Consider the following 23,401-nt stretch of genomic DNA (forward strand, 5'->3'; position numbering starts at 1 on the left):
TGTGCAGTTCCTTGGTGTGAGCAGAGCCAAGGCCAGTTCCTGCCCTGCCCAGGGGACCTTGGGAGCCTCTGGCTTTGCTCTGGCCCTCTCTGCAGGGAGGGACTTGGCCTGAGTGAGAGTGTGTCTGCATGGGGTGGAAGGAGAAGCTGCCAACCCAGTCATAGAATGATCATAGAGTTATGGAGTGGTTTGGGTTGGAAGGGACCTCAAAGCTCACCCAGTCCCACCCCTGCATGGGCAGAGACACCTCCCAGCAGCCCAGGCTGCTCCAAGCCCCATCCAACCTGCCCTTCAACACTGCCAGGGATGGGGCAGCCACAGCTTCCCTGGGCAACCTGGGCCAGGCTCTCCCCACCCTCACAGCCCAGAATTTCTCCCTGATGTCTGACCTGCATCTTCCCTCTTCCAGTTCAAAACCATCACCCCTTGTCTTATCGCTACAGGTCCATGTAGAAGCCATTAGTACCATCCCTGCTGGTTTGTATCACAGAGTTCCAGCATGGTGGGATTGGAAGGGACCTCTGGAGATCATCAGTCCAATCCCCCTGCCCAAGTTATGTCCCACAGAGCAGGTGGCACAGGGTCATGTCCAGGCAGGTTTTGAATGTCTCTGAAGAAGAAGACTCCACAACCTCTTGTTCAGCCTGTCCCAGGGCTCTGCTGCCCTCATGGTCTTTTGGACTTCACCTGCCTGTGCCTGAAGCTGCCTATTTAGAGCTAAAGCCCTGCCCTGGAGCAGAGCAGAGCTGGGCTGTGTCCTGGCTCTGCCACAGCCTCCTCCCTAACCCAGCCCAGCCCTGGAGCTTCTCCCCATCGTTCAGCCCCCCCAGCCCCGCAGCATCTTCGCTTCCCAGGCTGCATCTGAGCAGCATTTAAGTTCCCAGTTTAAGGGTTACTGGTTATGTGTATCTGCACCACCCAGCACTGGTCTGTGCTGGGGTTAATTTGCACCCCTCATTGCTCCAGCAAAGGACACCTGTGTTCCTCAGAAGAAGCACTGGCTGAAAGCTGGACTGAAGCCATGGCAGGTTTCAAAAGACTCGGCACAGCTTTATGAGTAAAACTCCTGTCACTGGAGAGAGGCTTGGGAATGGGAATGGGCTGGGGGGCATTCCCTGAGGGCAAAGTAGGGTTTGTGAGGCAGTGTGAGGTGTGCCCGTGTGTGTTCCGTGTGAGAAGTCTGGTCTTATGGTCTCTGAAGTAGGATGTCAAAGGTCTGTAATATGGGTTTGGTTCAAAAATACAGAATTAGTGGTTGGCAGGACACCAGAAGGTCAGTTTTGGTGGGAAATCAGTGACAGGTTGTCAGGAGTAATGAAATGTCAAGGGCAAGTGTAGAGTGCTGCATCTGGGGAACATCAACCCCATGGATCAGCACAGGGTGGGGGGACCTGCTGGAGAGCAGCTCTGGGGAGAAGGACCTGGGGGTCCTGGTGGACAACAGGGTGACCATGAGCCAATAATGTGTCCCTGTAGCCAGGAAAGCAAATGGGCTCCTGGGGGCATCAAGAAGAGTGTGGGCAGCAGGTCAGGGAGGTTCTCCTGCCCCTCTGCTCTGCCCTGGTGAGGCCACATCTGCAGAACTGGGACCAGTTCTGGGCTCCCCTGGTCATGAAGCACAAGGAGCTGCTGTTGAGAGTCCAGCACAGGGCAACAAGGATGATGAAGGGACTGGAGCATCTGCCTGTGAGGAAAGGCTGAGGGAGCTGGGGCTGTTCAGCTGGAGAGGAGGAGACTGAGGGAGGGTCTCCTCAAGGCTGGTCAGTATCTCCAGGGGGGTCAGGAGGGGGGGGACCAGTCTCTTCTCAGCAGTGCCCAGGGACAGGACAAGGGGCCATGGGCACAAGCTGGAGCACAGGAGGGTCAAGCTGAAGATGAGGAGGAGCTTGTTGCCTGTGAGGGTGGCAGAGCCCTGGGCCAGGCTGCCCAGAGAGGCTGTGGAGGCTCCTTCTCTGGAGACATCCCAGCCCCTCTGGAGGTTCCTGTGGGACCTGCTGGAGGGATCCTGCTCTAGCAGGGGGTTGGATGGGTGATCTCCAGAGCTCCCTTCCAACCCCACCACTCTGACTCAGTGAAATAAGTGGCCTTGTTTTTTTCCTGCTGTCTCCAAGTAAAGCCAAAGACACCCCTGCTGGACTCCTTCATGGAGATAACCCATGCCAGAGGTGACAATCTTTGAGGGACTTCCTCTGTCCTGACAGCCCAAGCTGGGAGCTTTCAGGTCCTGCTCGTTGCACTTCTCTTCCTGTAGGCGCCACGTTCCCAGTGTTTGGGCAGTTACTGATCCAGGTGGATGTGACCAGGCCTCCTACTTCTTTTTTTAATCATGTTTTTTTCCGACAGGCTCGCAGTGAACAACGTGACCATGATGGGGAGTGTTCTGAAGATGACAGACCGAAGCCACAGGCAGAAGCTGCAGCTGAAGGCCCTGGACACGGTGCTCTTTGGGCCTCCTCTCTGTAAGTGCCAACACTCAAAGTCCTTTGGCTGTTTATCAAGAGGATCAGTACTGAGAGACAGAGCTGTGGGAACCAAACTTGGCCCTGCACAGCCTTATCTACAGAAACCATCTTTGGGATACTTCTTTGGGATCCAGGAGCAGGTTGTCTCTGGATTTATTAGAGCAGCTTCATAGCCTGGAGGTATCTTACCTGCTGAGCTTGGGTTTCCATCTGATAGGCACCTGCAGTGGGACCCACTGGCTGGCTGGGATCTCCTGTGTCCCTAGGGTAAAACCATAGAATGTGAAAATCATGGAATGTTGGGGTGGGAAGGGACCTCAAAGCCCACCCAGTGCCACCCCTGCATGGGCAGGGACACCTCCCAGCAGCCCAGGCTGCTCCAAGCCCCATCCAACCTGCCCTTCAACACTGCCAGGGATGGGGCAGCCACAGCTTCCCTGGGCAACCTGGGCCAGGCTCTCCCCACCCTCACAGCCCAGAATTTCTCCCTCACATCTCAGCTCCAGCTCCCTCTGCCAGCTGGAAACCCTTCCCCCTGCTCCCATCCCTCCCTGCCCTTGTCCCAAGCCCCTCCCCAGCTTTCCTGGAGCCCCTTCAGGCCCTGGAAGGTGCTCTCAGGTCTCCCTGGAGCCTTCTCTTCTCCAGGCTGAACACCCCCAGCTCTCCCAGCCTGGCTTCCATCCTTCTCAACTCTCCCATCCTTTCTGGTGGTTCTGAGCCCCCTGGGGAGGTTTCCAGCTGCTGGCAGCAGCCACCCTGCCTGCCCGGGGCTCTGTTGGTGACTGGATGCAGTTTACCCACCTCTGGAGGAGGGAAAGGACAATGTGAGCTGGATGGGAAGGCATTTAGGGCGATGAGAAGGCAGGACTGGGTTCCTTTGATGTTGATCACATGCATCTGTTGGCGGGATCTCAGGAGGCCTCTGATGCTTATCTCAGAGCTGCTCCTGGTGCTGCTTTTGCATTGGTTTATGTCTCCTCTAGATTAAAGGTACTTTTGTTTCTCTCCCTCTTACTCAACGTCTTTCTCATGAACTGTAGAAGCTTTTGTAAGGTGAGCAGAAACCTTCCCTGATCAAAGGGCCTGAGGGGATGGATGTTGAGGGCAGATTGTGTTGCCTGAGCCCCCACAGGCCCTGCTCCTGGTCTCACCTCCCTTCTGCAGGAGGTTTCAAATGGAGATGGATGGGTGTTTTCTTCCCATGGTGGAACTGCAACAGTCTGGGAGAAAACTCTCGCTCAGGAGCTCCCGAGCTTCCATTGCTGCTGGCTGGAGGTTTGCACCTTCAAAGCCACTGGCTTGTGCTTCCTCTGTTCTTTATGTGGCTTTTTTAAACATCTGCTGCTGTTCATTGCTGGAATAGCAGATGGGGTGGATGTACCTGCACCTTCTGAGGAGCAGCTGAGGGAGCTGGGGGTGTCCAGCCTGGAGCAAAGGAGGCTGAGGGGAGACCTGCTGGCTCTGCAGCTCCTGAGAGGAGGTTGGAGCCAGGGGGGTCGGGCTCTGCTCCCCAGGAACAAGCGACAGGACCAGAGGGAACGGCCTCAAGTTGTGCCAGGGGAGGCTGAGGTTGGATCTGGGGAACAATTCCTTCCTGGCAAGGGTTGTCAGGGCCTGGCCCAGGCTGCCCAGGGCAGGGGGGGAGTCCCCATCCCTGGAGGGGTTTCCAAGCCCTGGAGATGGTGCTGAGGGACACGGGGCAGGGGTGGCCTGGGCAGGGCTGGGGGAAGGGTTGGTCTGGGTGATCTTGGAGGTCTTTTCCAACCAAAACTATGATTTGTGAACTCCAGTTGTTTGCATATTGAATTAAAATCCACAGGAGGTGAAAAGAGGAGCTTTTGTACTTAGTCCAAGTCTAAAACTGCAAGACATTGACACGTGGGTTCAGATGTAGCACTGAACAATCTGGCAGCCAGCCCTTCTTCAGGGTAAATCAGTGTGTCCAGGCACAGTGGCAGAAGGCAGCTCATGAGCAGTGGATTACAAAGAATAGAGACAAATTTGGAAGGATGTGTGTCTGACAGGTCTGAAGGTTGCTGAAGAACCCCCTGTCTGCCGCAGGACACAGAGAGATTTTTTACTGACAGTGTTGCAGGGCAGGTTGGATGGGGCTTGGAGTAACCTGGTCTATGGGAGGTGTCCCTGCCCATGGCAGGGGGTTGGGACTAGATGGTCCTTCAGGTCTCTTCCAACCCAAACCAGTCTGGGATTCTATAATTTACTCTTTTGGACACAGATCTCCCAACAGTTTCCTGGAGAAGTTCAGGTGTTTTGGCTTTTCCCAGCCCTCCCTCTCCAGGCAGCCCAGCCCTTGGCCCAGGGCAGGGGATTATGCACCTTCCATTCCTGCTGCAAGTTCTTTTGTTTTTGGAAGTCCCACTGTGGGTGCAGAGTTCCCCTGTTCTCAGCCTGTGTCCAAATCCCTGAGGAGAGGTGCAGGGAGGCAAATCCTGGGGAAAGTGGCTGCAGAGAGCAAACCAAGTCAGGTTTAGGAGGCTTGGCAGAGCTAGAAGCTCAGGGCATGAGAAGCCTGGGTTTCACAAGCAGCCGTTTTTGCTCCCAGAATTTGACAAGCATCTTTCCACTGAGGCAGAGTTTGGTTTGTACTGATTGTTGTGTTTGTCCTGGGCCTGTGCTGCGAGGAGCAGCTTTTGGGTCGGCCAGTGGCAATGGACAGGGGTGGAGGAGACAGGGGGGTTGCTGCTCATCCAACAAGAGCTGGATCCCAGGAGCTCCTGTGCTTCAGAGGGGGAATTTTCAGGCAGTTCTTGGGAGCTGCAAATGGCCAAGTAAATGAGCTGTGATGGATTGAGATTCACGACGGTTCCGGCTGCTCGTTCCGTGTCACCAGGCAGCTGTGGTGGCACAGGAACCTGCCCCTCCTGGGTCACCCAGATGAAAGTGGGCAGTGAACCATCCCAACCAGGTCGTCGCACATCAGTGAGGGCTGGGGCTGATCCTGGGTCTGCCTGTCGGGTACCTGAGCAGGGGAACTTCCCCTGGAGCTTCAGCTGAAGGAGGGAATCCAGGCTTCTCAGCGGGTGATACTGCCTGTTTGCTGGGTAACTGAATGGATTTGTCTCCTGGTTGTGCTGCTGTGAAGCTGAGAAGTTGTTTATCTAAAAGTAGTTCCTTGAAGAGGTTGGAAAGGAGAAGTTTTCAGCAGCCTTTTGCAGCAGGACAGTGCTTGGTGACCTTTTCAGCTGCAGAAGCAGTGACAGATGGAGCAGCTCAGCTACTCTTCTGTTGGGGCTCTTTCTGGAAGGCCAGTGGAGGTGGTCATCTCTGCTGTTCATAGTATCATGGACTGGTTTGGGTGAGAAGGGACCTTACAGATCATCCAGTGCCACCCCTGCATGGGCAGGGACACCTCCCAGCAGCCCAGGCTGCTCCAAGCCCCATCCAACCTGCCCTTCAACACTGCCAGGGATGGGGCAGCCACAGCTTCCCTGGGCAACCTGGGCCAGGCTCTCACCACCCTCACAGCCCAGAATTTCTCCCTCACATCTCAGCTCCAGCTCCCTCTGCCAGCTGGAAACCCTTCCCCCTGCTCCCAGCCCTCCCTGCCCTTGTCCCAAGTCCCTCCCCAGCTTTCCTGGAGCCCCTTCAGGCCCTGGAAGGTGCTCTCAGGTCTCCCTGGAGCCTTCTCTTCTCCAGGCTCAACACCCCAACTCTCCCAGCCTGTCTCCAGAGCAGAGCTGCTCCAGCCCTTGGATCATCTCCATGCCCTCCCTGTTGAGAGAAGGGAGCTTCTGGCAGCAGGATGTGGCACAGGAGCAGGGTTTAAAGTCTTTGTCTTCCCTCTTGACAAGGGTTTTTCTTCTCTCTTGAAAACACTTTCCATTCATCTCAGCTTCAAAGGTATTAAAATCAAATCAGCCTGGATTAGAGCCCCAGAACTGCTGCCTGCAGACTCCTAAAGCCAGAGACATCTCCTTTGGTCAGGATTCCAGCACAGGTTCCAATTGAGGTTCCTCACTGGCACATGAAGCAGGTGAAGGTTTTGCCATCCTGGGGCTAGAGAGCTTCTTCTCTGATGTCTCCTGTAATTTGTTGCAGAGGCCTCAGCAAACATCAGGTAGTTGAGTGGGGCACCTGGCCAGGTTCCGTGCTGATCCTGATGTCCCATGAGGGCTGATTCCTTATGCCAGACTCCAGACATGATGTTGTCTTCTTCAAACCGGTCTGCCCACTTGTGGGGCTGCAGCTCTGTAATTAGCTCACGTGTGAAGTTGTGTGGTGAAATTATAATTAAGCAAGATGAAGCAATTGCCTCTTCTGTGTCCGTGTCCTGTTGGTGTCCTGCTCCTGGGGTTCAGGAATTTATCCAGCACAAAATACAACTTCAGGTGAAACAGGAGAAGGGAATTTGAGAGGGGGAAAAAAAAAAAAAAGGCCAGTAAAATGCAAACCAATCGATGTTTTGGGTGGAAAGTGAAGAAAAATTTTTGGTTTTTGTAACTCTCAAGAGATGGAGACTCCCAGAGGGCTGAAGGCACCACGTGGTACCGTGTGGGCTTAAAAGACTGACAAAATGCTCTGCCCTGAGTTACCCATCCTGGGGACTTCTCCTGGCCCCCTGCCCAAGAGCCAAAGGAGTGGGACTTGTTTGCTGCCCGCGGGTTTCAGGAGAGGTTTCTGTGGCTTTTCATTACAAGGTTATTCCTTGGTGCCCCCATCTGGGGTGGGTGAAGCTGAGTTTCCTTCAACAGAGCTTCCCCTGGAGCCGATTTGTTTCTCTTTATTGCACCTAAAAGCATATTTGACAAGTACTGTGAGATCTGCTGAATCATTAGTTGTTTAAAGCAACAGGAACTCTTAACCAAATACCAGATGAATTTATCGCGGGGAGATTTACCATCCACTTCAAATATTTACAGTTAAGTGGATGGTGTTTAGATTACCTGCACCTACACAGAAGAGCCCCATTCACAAGCTCCCATTGTGTTATCGTGTTGTTTTCTCAGTCCATGTGCCAGAAGCACCAGGTGGAACAGTTGGGGCTTGAGGTCTGGGTGCTTCTTAAAGATCAACAACCCTTGAAAGCCAGGTAGTGGGACACCAGAGAATCATGGAATCCCAGACTGGTTTAGCTGGGAAGGGACCTTAAAGCCCACCCAGTGCCACCCCTGCATGGGCAGGGACACCTCCCAGCAGCCCAGGTTGCTCCAAGCCCCATCCAACCTGCCCTTCAACACTGCCAGGGATGGGGCAGCCACAGCTTCCCTGGGCAACCTGGGCCAGGCTCTCCCCACCCTCACAGCCCAGAATTTCTCCCTCACATCTCAGCTCCAGCTCCCTCTGCCAGCTGGAAACCCTTCCCCCTGCTCCCAGCCCTCCCTGCCCTTGTCCCAAGCCCCCACCCCAGCTTTCCTGGAGCCCCTTCAGGCCCTGGAAGGTGCTCTCAGGTCTCCCTGGAGCCTTCTCTTCTCCAGGCTCAACACCCCAACTCTCCCAGCCTGGCTCCAGAGCAGAGCTGCTCCAGCCCTCCCAGCATCTCCGGGGCCTCCTCTGGAGGTCTGGGACTGGACATAGACAGGAGAATTGTAGGTTCCACTGGGGAAGCTTCTCAAGGAGTTGGCTTGGTTTGGTGTTTTAGGGATGGACACTTCTTACTGTCTGGTTTCCTGCTGTGGTGTTTCCAGCAGCTGCCCCTGGGCCAAGTCCCTGTTCCACAGCTGCCCCTGGGGTTCTCCTTCCCTGCCTTATGTCTGACAAAAGGGCAATGTCACTGGTCCAGTGAAGCCACTTGGGGAAATTAAAAAATCAGTAAGTCCTGTATGTGTTTTTTCTGACATTTCCACTGCAACGTAACTCCTGGGCGTGGGATTTGCCGAGTGTGTCACTTTTCCCTTTTTTAGCAATTCTTACGTAAGCTGCTGTGAAACAGCTGATTTTCTGACAGTCCCTCCTGATTCTGTTCCCAGAGTAAAAGTCTGGGAAACTTTTTGTTTAAAAATGGAGGGTTTGAGTTTGTATCTCCCACCATGGGACTCATTTGCTTGAGACACCTGAGGCCAGTCGGTGTTCAGTGGTGCTGGTCCCAGGGCTGCACCTGCTGCTTTCAGCCATCGAAGGAAGGCAGGGCTGCCAGGCTGTGGGGACATGGACAGGGCTGGAGCCACAGGGAATCACAGAGTCCTCAGGCTTGGGAGGGACCTGCAGGGATCATCCAGTCCAGCCCCCTGCTGAAGCAGCACTGCCTGGAGCAAGTCGATGCGTAGCAACTGCTGCCTCGGGTAAAATCCTGTCCCAACTTCCACCTTTCCTGCAAAAGGAGGAAGAAAAAAGGTTTCCCTTGGTGTATGTTCCATTTTCCTGCAGCTTTTGCAGAGGTGACGTGCTCCTGGCTTGGCCCAGGGGCTGGGAGGGAAGGGGGAGCAGGGGGAACAGGCTGTGCTGCCCACCTGCAGGAGGGGGAGATGGGTCCTGCTCGAAGTGGCAATAACAGGGATAGAGACAGGCTGGGATTGGGCTGGAGAAGCTGCTCCAGAGTCTGGCAGGGCCCTTGGCCTCTGTCTTAGGGCAGCTGATCCAGAGGCTCAACAGCTAAAATAGCTCCATGTTCTGGTACAGCAAGTGAAAAAGCAGGGAGGAAATTGAGAGTAGAAGGGTTGTCTTTGGTCACCTTGGGCATCCAACCCCCTGGAGGGCCAGTCCACCAGGACTGGAGGAGCAGAGGCCTTGGTGGATGCTCAGAGATGCCAGCCATGGTGGGAGAGACCAATCCCATCCCTCCTTGTGCAGGCAGCAGTGATTGATGGTGTTAAAGATGAGAACCAGCACCTTCTCCTGCCTGAGGGAGGTCTTGGAGGGTTGGATGCAGGAGCAGGTGGGAGAGTGGGATGTGCCCAGGTTCTCCTGCCCCATGCTGAGCTGCAGGGCAGGGCAGCCCACCTCTGCTGTCCCATGGGTGGCCTGTGCTTGGCGAGAACTATCCCAGAAAAGGCATTTTTGTGCCAGAAGACCTGAGCTCTCATCACTTGCAGCCTTTCCCGTGGTTCTGCCTTGGAAAGGTGCTCGTGACCCTGGGGAAGATCAGCTTGTCCTGCAGCAGTTCTTCTTGGCAGCTTTAGCACACAAGCACTAGATCAAGCCATGTCCTTGTGCTGATATTCCAGACTGATTTGAGTGCAATGGGACCTTAAAGACCATCCAGTCCCAACCCCTGCTGTGGCCAGGGACACATCCCACTAGACCAGGTTGCTCCAAGCCTGTGGTGGGAAGAGGGGAATTCCATGCTGAAAGCAGCCAAGTGGGCTGGGGATTTTGCTTCTCTTTGGAGAGGAAAGCCAACTTGGCTGAATTGAGCCTTTTCTACCCCTGCATTTCTTCCCAGGAACGGAGCCACTAATTCTGTATCTCATAAAGAGAAGTTCTAGGAAGCCAAGAGGCTCCATCCACATCCAAGCTGAGGTTTCCTTGAGTTCCCCTGTCCTCTTGCCTTGAGCCAAAGCTGCTGCAGAGGAAGGATAGTTGTGGTGTGGTGGGGCTGAGAACCTCAGCCCCGGGCACAGGAGGTGTCTCAGCTGGAGGTGACTCAGCTGGAGGTGGGGCTGGCAGGTTCTTTGTGCAACACCTGGACTTGCCTGTAGCTTCGGGTGCTGTGCAGTGTGGGCTGAGCCAGGGGAGGAAGGGGATGGTGGAGCAAACCCTACAGGAGAGAGAAGCTCTTAAGAGGTGTAGGTGGGTGGGTGAGTGGGTGGGAACAAACCACCTGAACAAGTCAGCCCAGGAGTCTTCTCCAAACACCAAATAAAAGGGATTAGAAATGACGTCTCTGCAGGGACTTGCCAGAAGCTGCTCCTTAGGAAGAGGATGTTGTGATAATCCATCCGGAATGGGAAACGGGGCCAATATTTCTCTTGTTTATTTCTTCAGTGTTGAATTCAGGAGTGAATGTTTTCAGAGGACGATTGAGCTCCTCTGGGGCGCGTTAGATGATGGATCATGTGCTGGTTGTGAAGATAAGGCGAGATGTTGCTTGGGCGTCTGCTGAGTGTTTGGAGAAACGTCCCATCCCTCCCTGCAGGGGGAGGTCCCTCCACTGCAGTCAGGGGACCCGCAGCACTGTCCCTCCTCCATGCAGACCTGGTGGGCAGCCCCCCCAGCCACCCCTGTCCCTGGGTTGGCTTTGCCTTATGGCTTTAGGTTTCCACCTCCCCAGTGAACAGCATGAGCCCAGGTGCCCTTCCCTGTTGGCCCCAGCTCTCCTCTTGTGACACGTTATGGTTAAATCCCAGATTCGTTTTGGTGGGAAGGGACCTCAGATCCCATCCAGTCCCCCCCCCTGCACGGGCAGGGACACCTCCCAGCAGCCCAGGCTGCTCCAAGCCCCATCCAACCTGCCCTTCAACACTGCCAGGGATGGGGCAGCCACAGCTTCCCTGGGCAACCTGGGCCAGGCTCTCCCCACCCTCACAGCCCAGAATTTCTCCCTCACATCTCAGCTCCAGCTCCCTCTGCCAGCTGGAAACCCTTCCCCCTGCTCCCAGCCCTCCCTGCCCTTGTCCCAAGCCCCTCCCCAGCTTTCCTGGAGCCCCTTCAGGCCCTGGAAGGTGCTCTCAGGTCTCCCTGGAGCCTTCTCTTCTCCAGGCTCAACACCCCAACTCTCCCAGCCTGTCATCCAGTGGAGGGCAGAGGAGCTACCTTTTATCCAGAGCACTTTGCCTCACTGAGACACAGTCAGGACCAGGCTTTGAGATCTTGCCAAGCTATTTTTCATCTGCTTCTAAGAAAAATGGTGCTCCTGGAAAAGCTCCCTGGCACCAGCGTCTGGAAAGGATCTCAGTTAGCACGAGAGCTTCTCTGGAGCAAGGAACCTGTTTCTCTTCTTCCTTTACATTTTACAGCTGCAGTGTCTGTGTTTCAGCAGCACAAATAGCCCCACTCTGCGTGGGGGGTCCCCCCCCAACAGGGGATCCTGTGTGTGCCTTGTGGGGATGGGTTAAAGCTGCTGGTACACCATGAGGTGCTGGGGGAGCCCTTGCTGGGGGCATCACTGTGATTGGTCAGACACTGCAAGGGACAGGTGGTATTGGTTGGTTTTCAGTAGGAGATTATGTTCACTCTGTAAAATTCCAGAGGTAAATAATATTTGTGTTAGAAAAGCCCTTTAAGGTCACCCAGTCCCACTGCTTCCCCAGCCCTGCCCAGGCCACCCCTGCCCCGTGTCCCTCAGCACCATCTCCAGGGCTTGGAAACCCCTCCAGGGATGGGGACTCCCCCCTGCCCTGGGCAGCCTGGGCCAGGCCCTGACAACCCTTGCCAGGAAGGAATTGTTCCCCAGATCCAACCTCAGCCTCCCCTGGCACAACTTGAGGCCGTTCCCTCTGGTCCTGTCGCTTGTTCCTGGGGAGCAGAGCCCGACCCCCCTGGCTCCAACCTCCTCTCAGGAGCTGCAGAGCCAGCAGGTCTCCCCTCAGCCTCCTCTGCTCCAGGCTGAAATCTTCTTAAGCCCAGTCTGAATCTTCCTTCTTTTGTTCCCAGCCAGCAGGTGCTGGCTGTTTGGTGTCAGGGAGCTCTGCTGAGCTTCCCTTCCCCACTTTTAGCTTTCTCAGCTCATCCTTGTTTGAGGATTTGCAATTAATAAACAGTCCAAACAATTCTGCTTGAATCACATTTTTGTTTAGCACTTAAACCCCCTCCTATTTACTCTAGTTTTCTCATGTTTCCACACTTATTTTTAAGTGACTCTGCTTCCCCATTCCAATTCTATAAACCTTGTCAAGCTGCTTTTTTTCCTCCTCACTGTTGATGTCGCTTTTTTCCCTGGGTGAAACCTGGGCCACAGTTCCTTCTAACATCATCCCAAGGTTCCACATCTCCAGCTCTGGTGCTGGATGAAGTGTTACAGAGTTAATCCTTATGTAGTGTCCTTTTCCATTCATAGAATCATTAAGGTTGGAAGGGACCTTGAAGATCATCAAGTTCCAACCCCCCTGCCATGAGCAGGGAACCCTCCCTCTAGACCAAGTTCCCCAAAACCTGGGCAAGCCATTCCATTTCCTCACCACCCTTACAGTGAATAATTTCTTCCTCATGTCTAACCTAACTCTCCCCATCAGTAGATATCTCTGGTTCTCTTCCAGTGACTCGGCACAACCACCTGAAGGACTTCATGCTGGTGGTGTCCATCGTCATCGGCGTGGGCGGCTGCTGGTTCGCCTACATCCAGAACCGCTATTCCAAGGAGCACATGAAGAAGATGATGAAAGACCTGGAGGGACTCCACAGGGCTGAACAGTCTCTCCATGACCTTCAAGAAAGGTAGGTTTGATGGGTCCACCCTCTTGGAGAAGTCAGTTGTTGATCACAGAATCCCAGACTGGTTTGGGTCGGAAGGGACGACCTCATAGATCACCCAGTGCCACCCCTGCATGGGCAGGGACACCTCCCAGCAGCCCAGGCTGCTCCAAGCCCCATCCAACCTGCCCTTCAACACTGCCAGGGATGGGGCAGCCACAACTTCCCTGGGCAACTTGTGCCAGTGTCTCAGTCTCTCTTGTCCTGATTTTTCCTGCAAGGTTGTTACTCATTTCGATTTCAGGAAAGATTTTCTTTGTAGCTGCTGTGCTGCTGAGCAGCAGCCACCTGGTGTTGTGTACCAGGGCCAGCACCTACCTGAGTGACCATAGTGAAGCTGACAACCCACCTGGACCAGATGATCCTTGAGGTCCCTTCCAACCTGGTATTCCATGATCTTAGCAGCTTGATGGGCTGGTTACCAGGCTACTGGTAACAACATGTGCGTGCTCCTGTACCTGCTCTTGGGTGGCAACCTGCTCGTTGTTTGTCCCTGTGGTGTGGCATGTGAACACCTGGGTTGGCAGGACCTCCCTCATCTTAGTACAGTACTGAAACATGGCAGAGAAGCTGCTTGAGCATCAGAGTCTGACACCAGAACCTCCCACACCAAGGTGGGCTGCAGGGCACACTGATCCACGGTCAGGCGTGGCTGTAGGTGTTGCCACGTGGTTTTGTGGAAGCACTGGAAGGTGCTCTAAGGTCTCCTTGGAGCCTTCTCCAGGCTGACCAATTGTCCTGCTCGTGAGCATGGCTCAAAAGCCTTTCTTCTTCATGTGCCATCACATCAGTTGGGGTTTATGTGGAGGGCAAACACTTGGGATAGTACCAAGGTGATGGTGCCAAACTGGGCTCGTTCCTCTGGCACTGGTGCAGGTCTGTGACCTGCTTTTTATTGGCATAGAGACACCACCAAGAGCCTTTCCCTTCTGCCTGCCAGGGAACCTGCTCTGATCCACATCTGGTTTCACAAAGCTTTGGGTAATTTTACATTACTGGCTGGAAATACCCCCAAGAAAAACATTTCTTTTCTACAAAACCAGGACACAGGAATTCCCTCTTCTTCTCTGTCCCCAGGGCAGGCAAGTCCAGGGTGGGACATCTCTTGTTGGGTGTCACTGACGAGCAGGTCACACCAGAGGCTGCTGTGAATGTCCTTGTCTGGGAAACAACCTTGGGATCTGCTGCTGAGGGCAGAGCCATGTGCAGAAGCAGAAAATGGCTGGGGAGGGACTTAGGCCAAGGGCAGGGAGGGCTGGGAGCAGGGGGAAGGGTTTCCAGCTGGCAGAGGGAGCTGGAGCTGAGATGGGAGGGAGAAATTCTGGGCTGTGAGGGTGGGGAGAGCCTGGCCCAGGTTGCCCAGGGAAGCTGTGGCTGCCCCATCCCTGGCAGTGTTGAAGGGCAGGTTGGATGGGGCTTGGAGCAGCCTGGGCTGCTGGGAGGTGGCCCTGCCCATGGCAGGGGGGGCACTGGGTGGGCTTTAACGTCCCTTCCAACCCAACTTTTATCATGCTAGGATAAAAAGTCGTGCCTGGGATGTTCAACTAATGGTCTAACCCAGTCAGGAAGGAATATAAACCCCAGACACCAGATCCTAGCTTGAATTTGAACCCAGAGCAGCCTGTGATGTTTCTCAGGGTGTCCAGCTTGTCCTGTGCAGAGGGTACTGAGCTGGAGCTCAGGAAGTATGGGGTGAAGTCCTGGTGCTTGTGAGTCTCTGAGGAGAGGATTGATCTGATTCTTCTCTGAATGGAGCAACACACCTTTGCTGCCTCATCCTTTCATAGAATCATAGAACCAGAGAGTCACAGGGGTTAGAAGGGACCTCTGAAGATCATCAGGTCCAACCCCCCTGCTGCAGCAGGAACACCCAGGGCAGATCCCACAGGAACACATCCAGATGGGTTTTGGGAGTCTCCAGAGAAGGAGAGTCCACAGCTCTCTGGGCAGCCTGTCCCAGGGCTCTGCCACCCTCACAGGAAAGAAGTTTTTCCCCATGCTGAGGAAGCACCAGCAGGTTCATCTGTGCTCCTTGGACACTGTAGAAACACAGCCTGTTCCCATGGACTTGTTCTCAAATTCTGCTCAGAAACTTGTTTTCTGGATCTTGAAGTAACCTCCTTTCCTGCCTCATTGAAACTCAGCTGAGCAGAACTCCAGGAGGCACATGATGCCTTTCCAGTTGCCAGCCAACTGCTACTGCTGTGACTTGATGGACAACTCTGATGTGCTCTTCAGGAGCTGGAAAGGGCAGGTTGATACAAAGAACCATTTTTTATTCACATTTAAAACACCTTTGGAGCACACCCTTCAGCAGTGACACTTCCCAGGCAATCACATGACCCATCAAGATAAAAACATTCATAGAACCATTTTGGTTGGAAAAGACCTTTAAGGTGCTGGTCCAGGTGCCATCAGGACAAAAGTCTAAGATGGGAGGCAGGGGAAGATCCAGAACACTTGGAGGAGGCAGCTCAGCAGGACTGTGGTCACCAGATACCTCGAGGGTGTGAACCATCTCCTCCTGCTTCCCACCCTGGGAAACTGCAGCAGGTGAACATTTGCCACCTCAAGGTTTGTTGCTCAGAGCATTTTTGCTGTGAGAGCTGAGACCTGTGGAAGCAACACACTGACCTCCTGTGTCCCCCAGCACTGTCACCTGTGGGGTGTCCTGATGGAGCCCCGATCCAAACCACCTTGCTGGAGTCCCTCTGTGAGTGGGTGTCCCACCTGCAGGTCCCTGTCTCCTGTGTTAGAATAATGAAATAGTTTTGACCTTCAAGATCCTCCAGTCCCACTGCTCCCCCAGCCCTGCCCAGGCCACCCCTGCCCCGTGTCCCTCAGCACCATCTCCAGGGCTTGGAAACCCCTCCAGGGATGGGGACTCCCCCCTGCCCTGGGCAGCCTGGGCCAGGCCCTGACAACCCTTGCCAGGAAGGAATTGTTCCCCAGATCCAACCTCAGCCTCCCCTGGCACAACTTGAGGCCGTTCCCTCTGGTCCTGTCGCTTGTTCCTGGGGAGCAGAGCCCGACCCCCCTGGCTCCAACCTCCTCTCAGCAGCTGCAGAGCCAGCAGGTCTCCCCTCAGCCTCCTTTGCTCCTGAATTTTGAAGCCCCCAGATGGCCCTCATGACAAGCTCTGAAGGCACTTGGTCATCTGCTGGAGCCCAGTTCCCATGAAGCCAGCGTGGCTGAATCGACTGGGTTTGAACAGGAGTGGACACACAGAACGTGGGGTTGTCCATGACATAAATAAATACAGGTTCTTCTGTCAGGAAAAAACATGGTAGCAAAGGAAAACCTGCTGCTCGAGTGGCTTTGAGAATGGTCTGAGACTGAGACTCCTTCCCATTCTGCATCAGAGCAGTGGGGAGTTTCCCCTTTAAACGGGGAGATGTTGAGGGACATTGGGCTTCGTCCGGCCCGGGAATGGAAGAGCCCGAGCCCTGATGCACAGGGCAGAGAGCGTGGGTTTCTCTGGAAATTTGGAATGTCCTGGCAGGAGTCCCCCTGAATGAGAAGAAAAACACTTGAGATTCTCAACAGAGCTGTAAATTGAGACCAGCCTTTTCCAAAGAGGGAGCCAACGTCCCGGCCGGTGAGGATCCAGCCCATCCAAGCTGGTTTGTGTGGCCAGCGAGGAGCCTGAGGAAGAGGAGTCCTGGGCTGGGCCAGCGAGCAGCAACACTCTTCACTGAAGGTTCCCTGTGGGTTCTGCAGTGTCCCTGTCACTGGGAGCATGGCCGTGTCCTGTCCTGATAGAAGGCTGGAAGATGGACACGTCTGCCTGTGCAGGGAGCAGTGCTGGGATCAGCTTTTCCCTTTCTGTCAGTCCCAGCTGGTGTGGGATCAGCAGGAGCTGCTCGGGGCATTGGTGACCTTGGAACACTTTCTCCTGGTTGATTCCATTTGGAGTTTTGGGGTGTTTCTTCTTTCCTTTCCTAGAATCCCAGACTGGATTGGGTGGGAAGAGACCCCCCCCGCCATGGGCAGAGAGCCCTAACACCAGCCCAGGCTGCTCCAAGCCCCATCCAACCTGCCCTTCAACACTGCCAGGGATGGGGCAGCCGCAGCTTCCCTGGGCAACCTGGGCCAGGCTCTCCCCACCCTCACAGCCCAGAATTTCTCCCTCACATCTCAGCTCCAGCTCCCTCTGCCAGCTGGAAACCCTTCCCCCTGCTCCCAGCCCTCCCTGCCCTTGTCCCAAGCCCCTCCCCAGCTTTCCTGGAGCCCCTTCAGGCCCTGGAAGGTGCTCTCAGGTCTCCCTGGAGCCTTCTCTTCTCCAGGCTCAACACCCCAACTCTCCCAGCCTGGCTCCAGAGCAGAGCTGCTCCAGCCCTCCCAGCATCTCCATGTTTGGTTACAGAAATTCTCTGTGAGGAGCTACTGGTTTTGCTGGTCAGGCTGGTGCCTCACTCACCTCACAAATGGTGCAGATGGCTTCAGTGCTGGGGAGCACTTGATCCAAGATCCCACCGATCCGTAGAGGAGCCGTGGGGCTGGGCAGGAGTTGTGTGGGGGGAGAAGGGCCTGGTTTAGGGTGGGGAGCAGAGCTTTACTTCTCGTGGCAGAAAGCCCAAGTGTCCTCAGATTGGTCTGGGTTAAAGTGAACCTTGCTTCTGCTGCTCCTGCCCCGTGGGTTTGTCCAGCTTTTATTGATTTATCCCAAACTGGGATATCTGAGTCTTTCAAAAGAGGAGCTCCTGGGGAAAAGCTGGGGCTGTTGGATTGATGCCCCTGGTCTCTGACTCCACAAGCCACATCAGTTCCTTGTGTTTGATCCGGAGCTGAAGCTAAAGTTCTAGAAAATCATCACATCCTGAAGTTGTCTAGGGCTGGATCTACCACATCCCTCAGAAATCTGATCCAGGGATTAATTGCTGCCACTGCTTAAAACACCCACTGGTTTTCATTGGGATCACTTGGCTGTTGTGGCAGAGGAAGAGCCCTTCAACACTCCTCTTTCCTTCATGATACCCTGATGGTCAGAGCCTTAGGAAGTGAACACCTTCAGTGCAACTGAAATTTGCCACATCTTTTATTTTCTTTCCCCCTTTACACTGGGCAGTCCCTGTGTCCCTAGAAACACCTGGGGTGGGGACTGGGTTTCTGAGGCACTGGTGGCCTTAGGGGCTGGTCGGGTGGCCACCACCAGAGGCTCTGCTGCCCCAGCTCGGGACAGCTCAGTTCCTCATGGGCTCCGTTTGTTCTTAATTACTAATTATATCCCAGGGAACTTGTGTGAGAGGGGGGGTTACCCTGGGGCAGCTCCCCTCAAGTGCGGATGTGGTCGTAGCCCGGGAACATCTCATGGTGCCGTGTCCTTCAGAGGGCCAGGGCCCCCCAGGCTGAGTGGTTGAACACTCCTGGGTGGGTACAAATCATCTCTTGTTGCTCGTTGTTGCCATAAATAATTCCTGCTGCTTTAATTCTGTCGGGAGGAAGAATCTCCTCACTTGCAGGCAAGATGAGGACACGTCTAAATGTGAAGGGTTTTAAAGTGGAACATGGAGACGTCCCGTCTGGGTGTTCATACCTGCTCGGGCAGATCATCCTCCTTTTGTTTTGTTTGGTAATTAAAGGCCTTAGCTTTTGTAAAAACACTGGAAATTGAGATTAATTTGAGGTCTATTAAAGGAAACCTTGATGTGCTTTGGAAAAATTAAAAAGTACCGAGCGTTTAATAAATGAAGTGAAGCTGAGATGCTGCAGTTGACATGGGAATGTTTTCTTGGGCACAGGGAACTTTCTTCCTGGACTTCCCAGGTGCTGATCCCTCAACACACCTCAGCACAGAGTAGACAGGAGCAGGGCAGCTCTGGGCTGTGTCCAGGCGGCCCTGGTGCCAAGGACACCAGCATCTCCCCCCTCTCTCCGTTCCAGGCTGCAGAAGGCGCAGGAGGAGCATCGCTCCGTGGAGGTGGAAAAGGTCCACCTGGAGAAGAAGCTGCTGGATGAGATCAGCATCGCCAAGCAGGAGGCCCATCGGCTGCGGGAGCTGCGGGAGGGCACCGAGAACGAGCTGAGCCGGCAGAAATACGCGGAGCAGGAGCTGGAGCAGGTAGGGAGGCACCTGCACTGGGGAGAGGACACAGGGCAGCTCCTCACTCTGCTTCATCCCTCCTCACTGCCTCCAGCTCGGGGCTGCCCAAGTGGTGAAGGACAAGGAGCTGCTGTTGAGAGTCCAGCCCAGGGCAACAAGGATGATGAAGGGACTGGAGCATCTGCCTGGGAGGAAAGGCTGAGGGAGCTGGGGCTGTTCAGCTAGAGAGGAGGAGACTGAGGGGGGGTCTCCTCAAGGCTGAGCAGTATCTCCAGGGGGGTCAGGAGGGGGGGACCAGTCTCTTCTCAGCAGTGCCCAGGGACAGGACAAGGGGCCATGGGCACAAGCTGGAGCACAGGAGGGTCAAGCTGAAGAAGAGGAGGAGCTTGTTGCCTGTGAGGGTGGCAGAGCCCTGGGCCAGGCTGCCCAGAGAGGCTGTGGAGGCTCCTTCTCTGGAGACATCCCAACCCCTCTGGAGGTTCCTGTGGGACCTGCTGGAGGGATCCTGCTCTGGCAGGGGGTTGGATGGATGATCTCCAGAGCTCCCTTCCAACCCCACCACTCTGACCACTGACAAATCTGCCCATGTTCTGCTGCTGATCCTCTTTTACCTTTTCAACTCCCCTTGGGGAGGAACAGCTCCCAGTATTTCTCCCCCTGCTCCATGTTCCTCTCCTGTCTCCTGTGCGGGGCAGCAGGGACCAAGCAGGAGAGGTGTTGAACTTGACCTGTAGCTTCACCCTTGGGTGACCTCTAACCCCCACTCCAAACCATGAGCTCTTGATTATTTTTTCTATCCCATCTTTACAAGGTTTTAGGAGAGGTTGACCCTGAGTTTTTGGTACAGACCAGCAGGAAAATGTCCCCAAGTCACATATTGTGACATAGACCTGGGCAGAACGTTGGGTGCAATGCTGAGAAAACAGTGACACCTGTTCTGCCAGGAAGGATACCCAGAGAATTTGTAAGAGAGTGAGTCCTAGGTCAGAAAAAGCATTTCCAGCTCTCCATGGAAATACCCTGAGAGCTGTGACATGAGCTACAGAATGGACACCAAGGACACTGCTCCTAGCACCTCCCTGTGGTGATAGAGGCCAAAGGGTGAACAACTGGGGAGTTTTCTTTGCCCAGATCTACAAGACTGATCCAAACCCCCAATTCCTTCTTCACTCACCTGAGCTCTTACCTGACTGTAACTTATGGGTCAGTTCAAACTGAGATGGTGGGAGCCAGAGCTGCAGGAGCCCAGCGAGTCCCTTGGGTGCTGGGGGGCCACCAGCACAACCTCCCACCCTGACTATGCCCAGTCCAACATGCCACCAGGCAGGACAGGGAAGAAGAGGAGGCAGAATCTGGGTTTTCCACTGATGAGGGAGGAATAAGAGTCAGCAAACAGCAAAATTCCTTCCTGCTTGGGATACCAACAGCCCAGGCACCCTCAGGAGCCTGTTGCCAGCTTTGCTCTCATGGTCCAATGTTGTTCCTCCTACCTGGTCGTCCAGCTTCTCCCCAGAGTCACTGAGCTCCATTTCAGGATACACATTGGGACATCCCTGCTCACAAACACAGGAATTTGGTCATTTTATATCATGGGCCATTAATTAAGGACATGGCCCCTTCCTCTTGTAACCCTGAGCCCTTCTACCCCACCTGCTCCTGGAGAAGGCAAGGTCTCCTCCATCCCACTTCATTCATTCCACTGTACATTTGCTAAAAAAACCCCAAAACCCGGGGGTGACTTAATGGCTCTGTTGTTTTTAGAGGCCTCCAGGAGGGATGCCCTGGCAGGGTGAGTATTGGTTTGTCCCAGCTGACCCACACTGTGTGACCATAACACCAATCACCCTCCCAGCCAGCTCTAGGCCACGGACATCATTAACCAGTCACTCCCACTGACCCTCAAACTCAACCCATTTGAAGATCAATATTAATATTCCCCATCCCTGGAAGTGGTCAAGGCCAGGTTGGATGGGGCTTGGAACAACCTGGTCTAGTGGGAGGTGTCCCTGTTGGATCTAGATGGTCTTTAAGGTTCCTTCCAACCCAAATCATTCCATGATTCTATGAAAATAAGACCTTCTTTTGCACCCGTTGAGTCGTGTCACTGAAACAATACTGGGTTGGGAAGCTCCTGCTGGAGGTGGGTGTGGGATGGTGAACTTCTGGGGTGGGACTGTCCCCTACAGGCTTCTTCATACCCACCCTCTCTCCTCACCAGGTGATCCTTCCCCAGACCATGGACCCAGCCAGGGCTGCAGACCCAGAGGCCATTCCTCACTAGATAAATTGCTGCTCTTAGTGGTCAAAATGGGATCTTAGCAATCTTCCCAGGGGAATGTAGACACAGGGAGTGACTCCTTTTGTGTCGACTCCCCTGCAGAACTGAGAGGGTTTGTGTGTTGGACACTGTTGTGTGATGGCTCATCTCAACCACTGGTCCCAGCCTACTGACCTGCACCACTTACTTCTTCCACCAGTCCATGATCGTGTCATTCCTGGGGATGTTCTGGGCACTCCTCTAACCCAGATACCTGGTGGCAGATTTCCTGCCCACTGCTTCTCCATGTTCCTAAACCCCAGACACTGGTGGGTCATGGCCAGAGTTCTACCTGTGGTGGGAGCAGGACCCAGTGCTGCTCCTGTCCAAGGGGAAAAATTGACCTGAATTGGTAACTTCTTGAATTATTTCAGCAAGGCTCAAAGAGACTAAATCATGTGTAGGTGACAGAAAAGAAACTGAAGCAGCGTGAGGAGCAGGGCCAGGGAGGGGATTGTCCCCTCTGCTCTGCTCTGCTGAGACCCCCCTGCAGGGCTGGGAGCAGCTCTGGGGTCCCCAGCACAGGAAGGACACGGAGCTGTTGGAGAGAGGCCAGAGGAGGCCCCGGAGATGCTGGGAGGGCTGGAGCAGCTCTGCTCTGGAGCCAGGCTGGGAGAGTTGGGGTGTTGAGCCTGGAGAAGAGAAGGCTCCAGGGAGACCTGAGAGCACCTTCCAGGGCCTGAAGGGGCTCCAGGAAAGCTGGGGAGGGGCTTGGGACAAGGGCAGGGAGGGCTGGGAGCAGGGGGAAGGGTTTCCAGCTGGCAGAGGGAGCTGGAGCTGAGATGTGAGGGAGAAATTCTGGGCTGTGAGGGTGGGGAGAGCCTGGCCCAGGTTGCCCAGGGAAGCTGTGGCTGCCCCATCCCTGGCAGTGTTGAAGGGCAGGTTGGATGGGGCTTGGAGCAGCCTGGGCTGCTGGGAGGTGTCCCTGCCCATGCAGGGGGGGCACTGGGTGGGCTTTGAGGTCCTTCCAACCCAAACCATTTTGGGGTTCTGTGTGGTGCTGAGGTTTAGTGATGGCCTTGGCAGTGCTGGGTTAATGGTGGGTCTTGGTGATCATAAAAGCCTTTTCCAGCCCCAGCTGTTCTGTGACAGGGAAGCCCTGTTTGGTGTTGGGGTCACCCAAGCAGCAGCCCAGGCTGGTTGCTGGGCCACACTCCTTCCTCCCACTTCTCCCCTCTCCTCCTCTTGCCCTCTGCTTCTGTCCTGAGTAAGATTAAGTTGTGTAGGGACTTTTTCTCTTTCTTTCTGGTGCCTTCCAAGCAGCGTGTTGGCAGCTGGTGGTCAGGGTGACCTTGCAGGAGGGCAGGTTGTCCCCAGTGCTGCTGCAACGCCCACCGGCCGGTTCTCCCCCAGGTGCGGATGGCCCTGAAGAACGCTGAGAAGGAGCTGGAGTCCCACTGCAGCTGGGCTGCACCCGAGGCCCTGCAGAAGTGGCTCCAGCTGACCCACGAGGTGGAGGTCCAGTACTACAACATCAAGAAACAGAACGCTGAGAAGCAGCTGCTGGTGGCCAAGGAAGGGGTGAGGATGGCAGCGTCTGGTCCCGGGTCCTCCCCTTGTGGGGAAAGGTTTGGGGAAGGTGAAGTGTTGATGACCAGCTTGGATGGGGCTTGGAGCAACCTGGTCTGATGGGAGGTGTCCCTGCCCATGGCAGGGTTTGGATGATCTTTAAGGTCCCTTCCCACCCAAACCATTCTGTGATTCTCTGAAGATCTGGCTGTAGGTGCTGAGTGGGAGTCGCTGCTCCCTGTGACAGCCCCGGGGTGGTGGGGAAGCAGCAGGTTTTGCAGCTCTGCAGCACAATCCCAGCTCGAGGTGATTTCCCCTGCGTAGGCACCAAAACCCCTGCCGGGTGCCTGTGATCTGGAGCCATGAATCATTCCTGCATTCCCAGTCGATCCCAATTTCCCGTGCCAAGTGACAAGCCTGGAGCTGCTGGGACGTGTCTCTGGCACAGGCAGCAGCCCGAGCTGGCAGCACGGGGCAGTTGGTCTGCATCAAGATGCTTTTATTCTGAGGACTTCAACGTTTTGCTGGTTTTCCTTTTGCTGTCTCCACCTCCTTGGTTTGTCTCTGGTAACAGCTCAAGTTGATGCCACCAGACCTGTGAGCCAGGGGGTCTGTGTGGAGACTCTTTGTAATGCACACAAAGCTGAAAAAAAAACAACCTCAAACCAACAGCCCGAGGGCTTAAATGTTGTTTGTTTAGTCGTTTGCTCATGGGAAGGAGAAACCAAGGCTTTGTGAGAGCCTTGCAGTGTCTAGAGGAGCTGG

At 54.7% G+C, this 23,401-nt stretch overlaps 1 protein-coding gene across 9 annotated transcripts in view; it reads left to right on the plus strand.

Annotated features, from left to right (window-relative positions):
* STIM1 (stromal interaction molecule 1) overlaps nucleotides 1–23,401 on the plus strand; it is a 93,626-nt gene that overhangs the window by 50,630 nt on the left and 19,595 nt on the right. For all 9 annotated transcript variants that reach the window (XM_051608672.1, XM_051608671.1, XM_051608673.1 and 6 more), the window contains 4 exons: nucleotides 2,344–2,459; nucleotides 12,554–12,731; nucleotides 18,651–18,828; nucleotides 22,481–22,648. In XM_051608672.1, the coding sequence (XP_051464632.1) occupies nucleotides 2,344–2,459; nucleotides 12,554–12,731; nucleotides 18,651–18,828; nucleotides 22,481–22,648 (640 nt within the window). The remainder of the gene's footprint in view (nucleotides 1–2,343; nucleotides 2,460–12,553; nucleotides 12,732–18,650; nucleotides 18,829–22,480; nucleotides 22,649–23,401) is intronic.

The sequence above is a fragment of the Apus apus genome, chromosome 1 (genome assembly GCF_020740795.1).
Source record: "Apus apus isolate bApuApu2 chromosome 1, bApuApu2.pri.cur, whole genome shotgun sequence".
NCBI lineage: Eukaryota > Metazoa > Chordata > Aves > Apodiformes > Apodidae > Apus > Apus apus.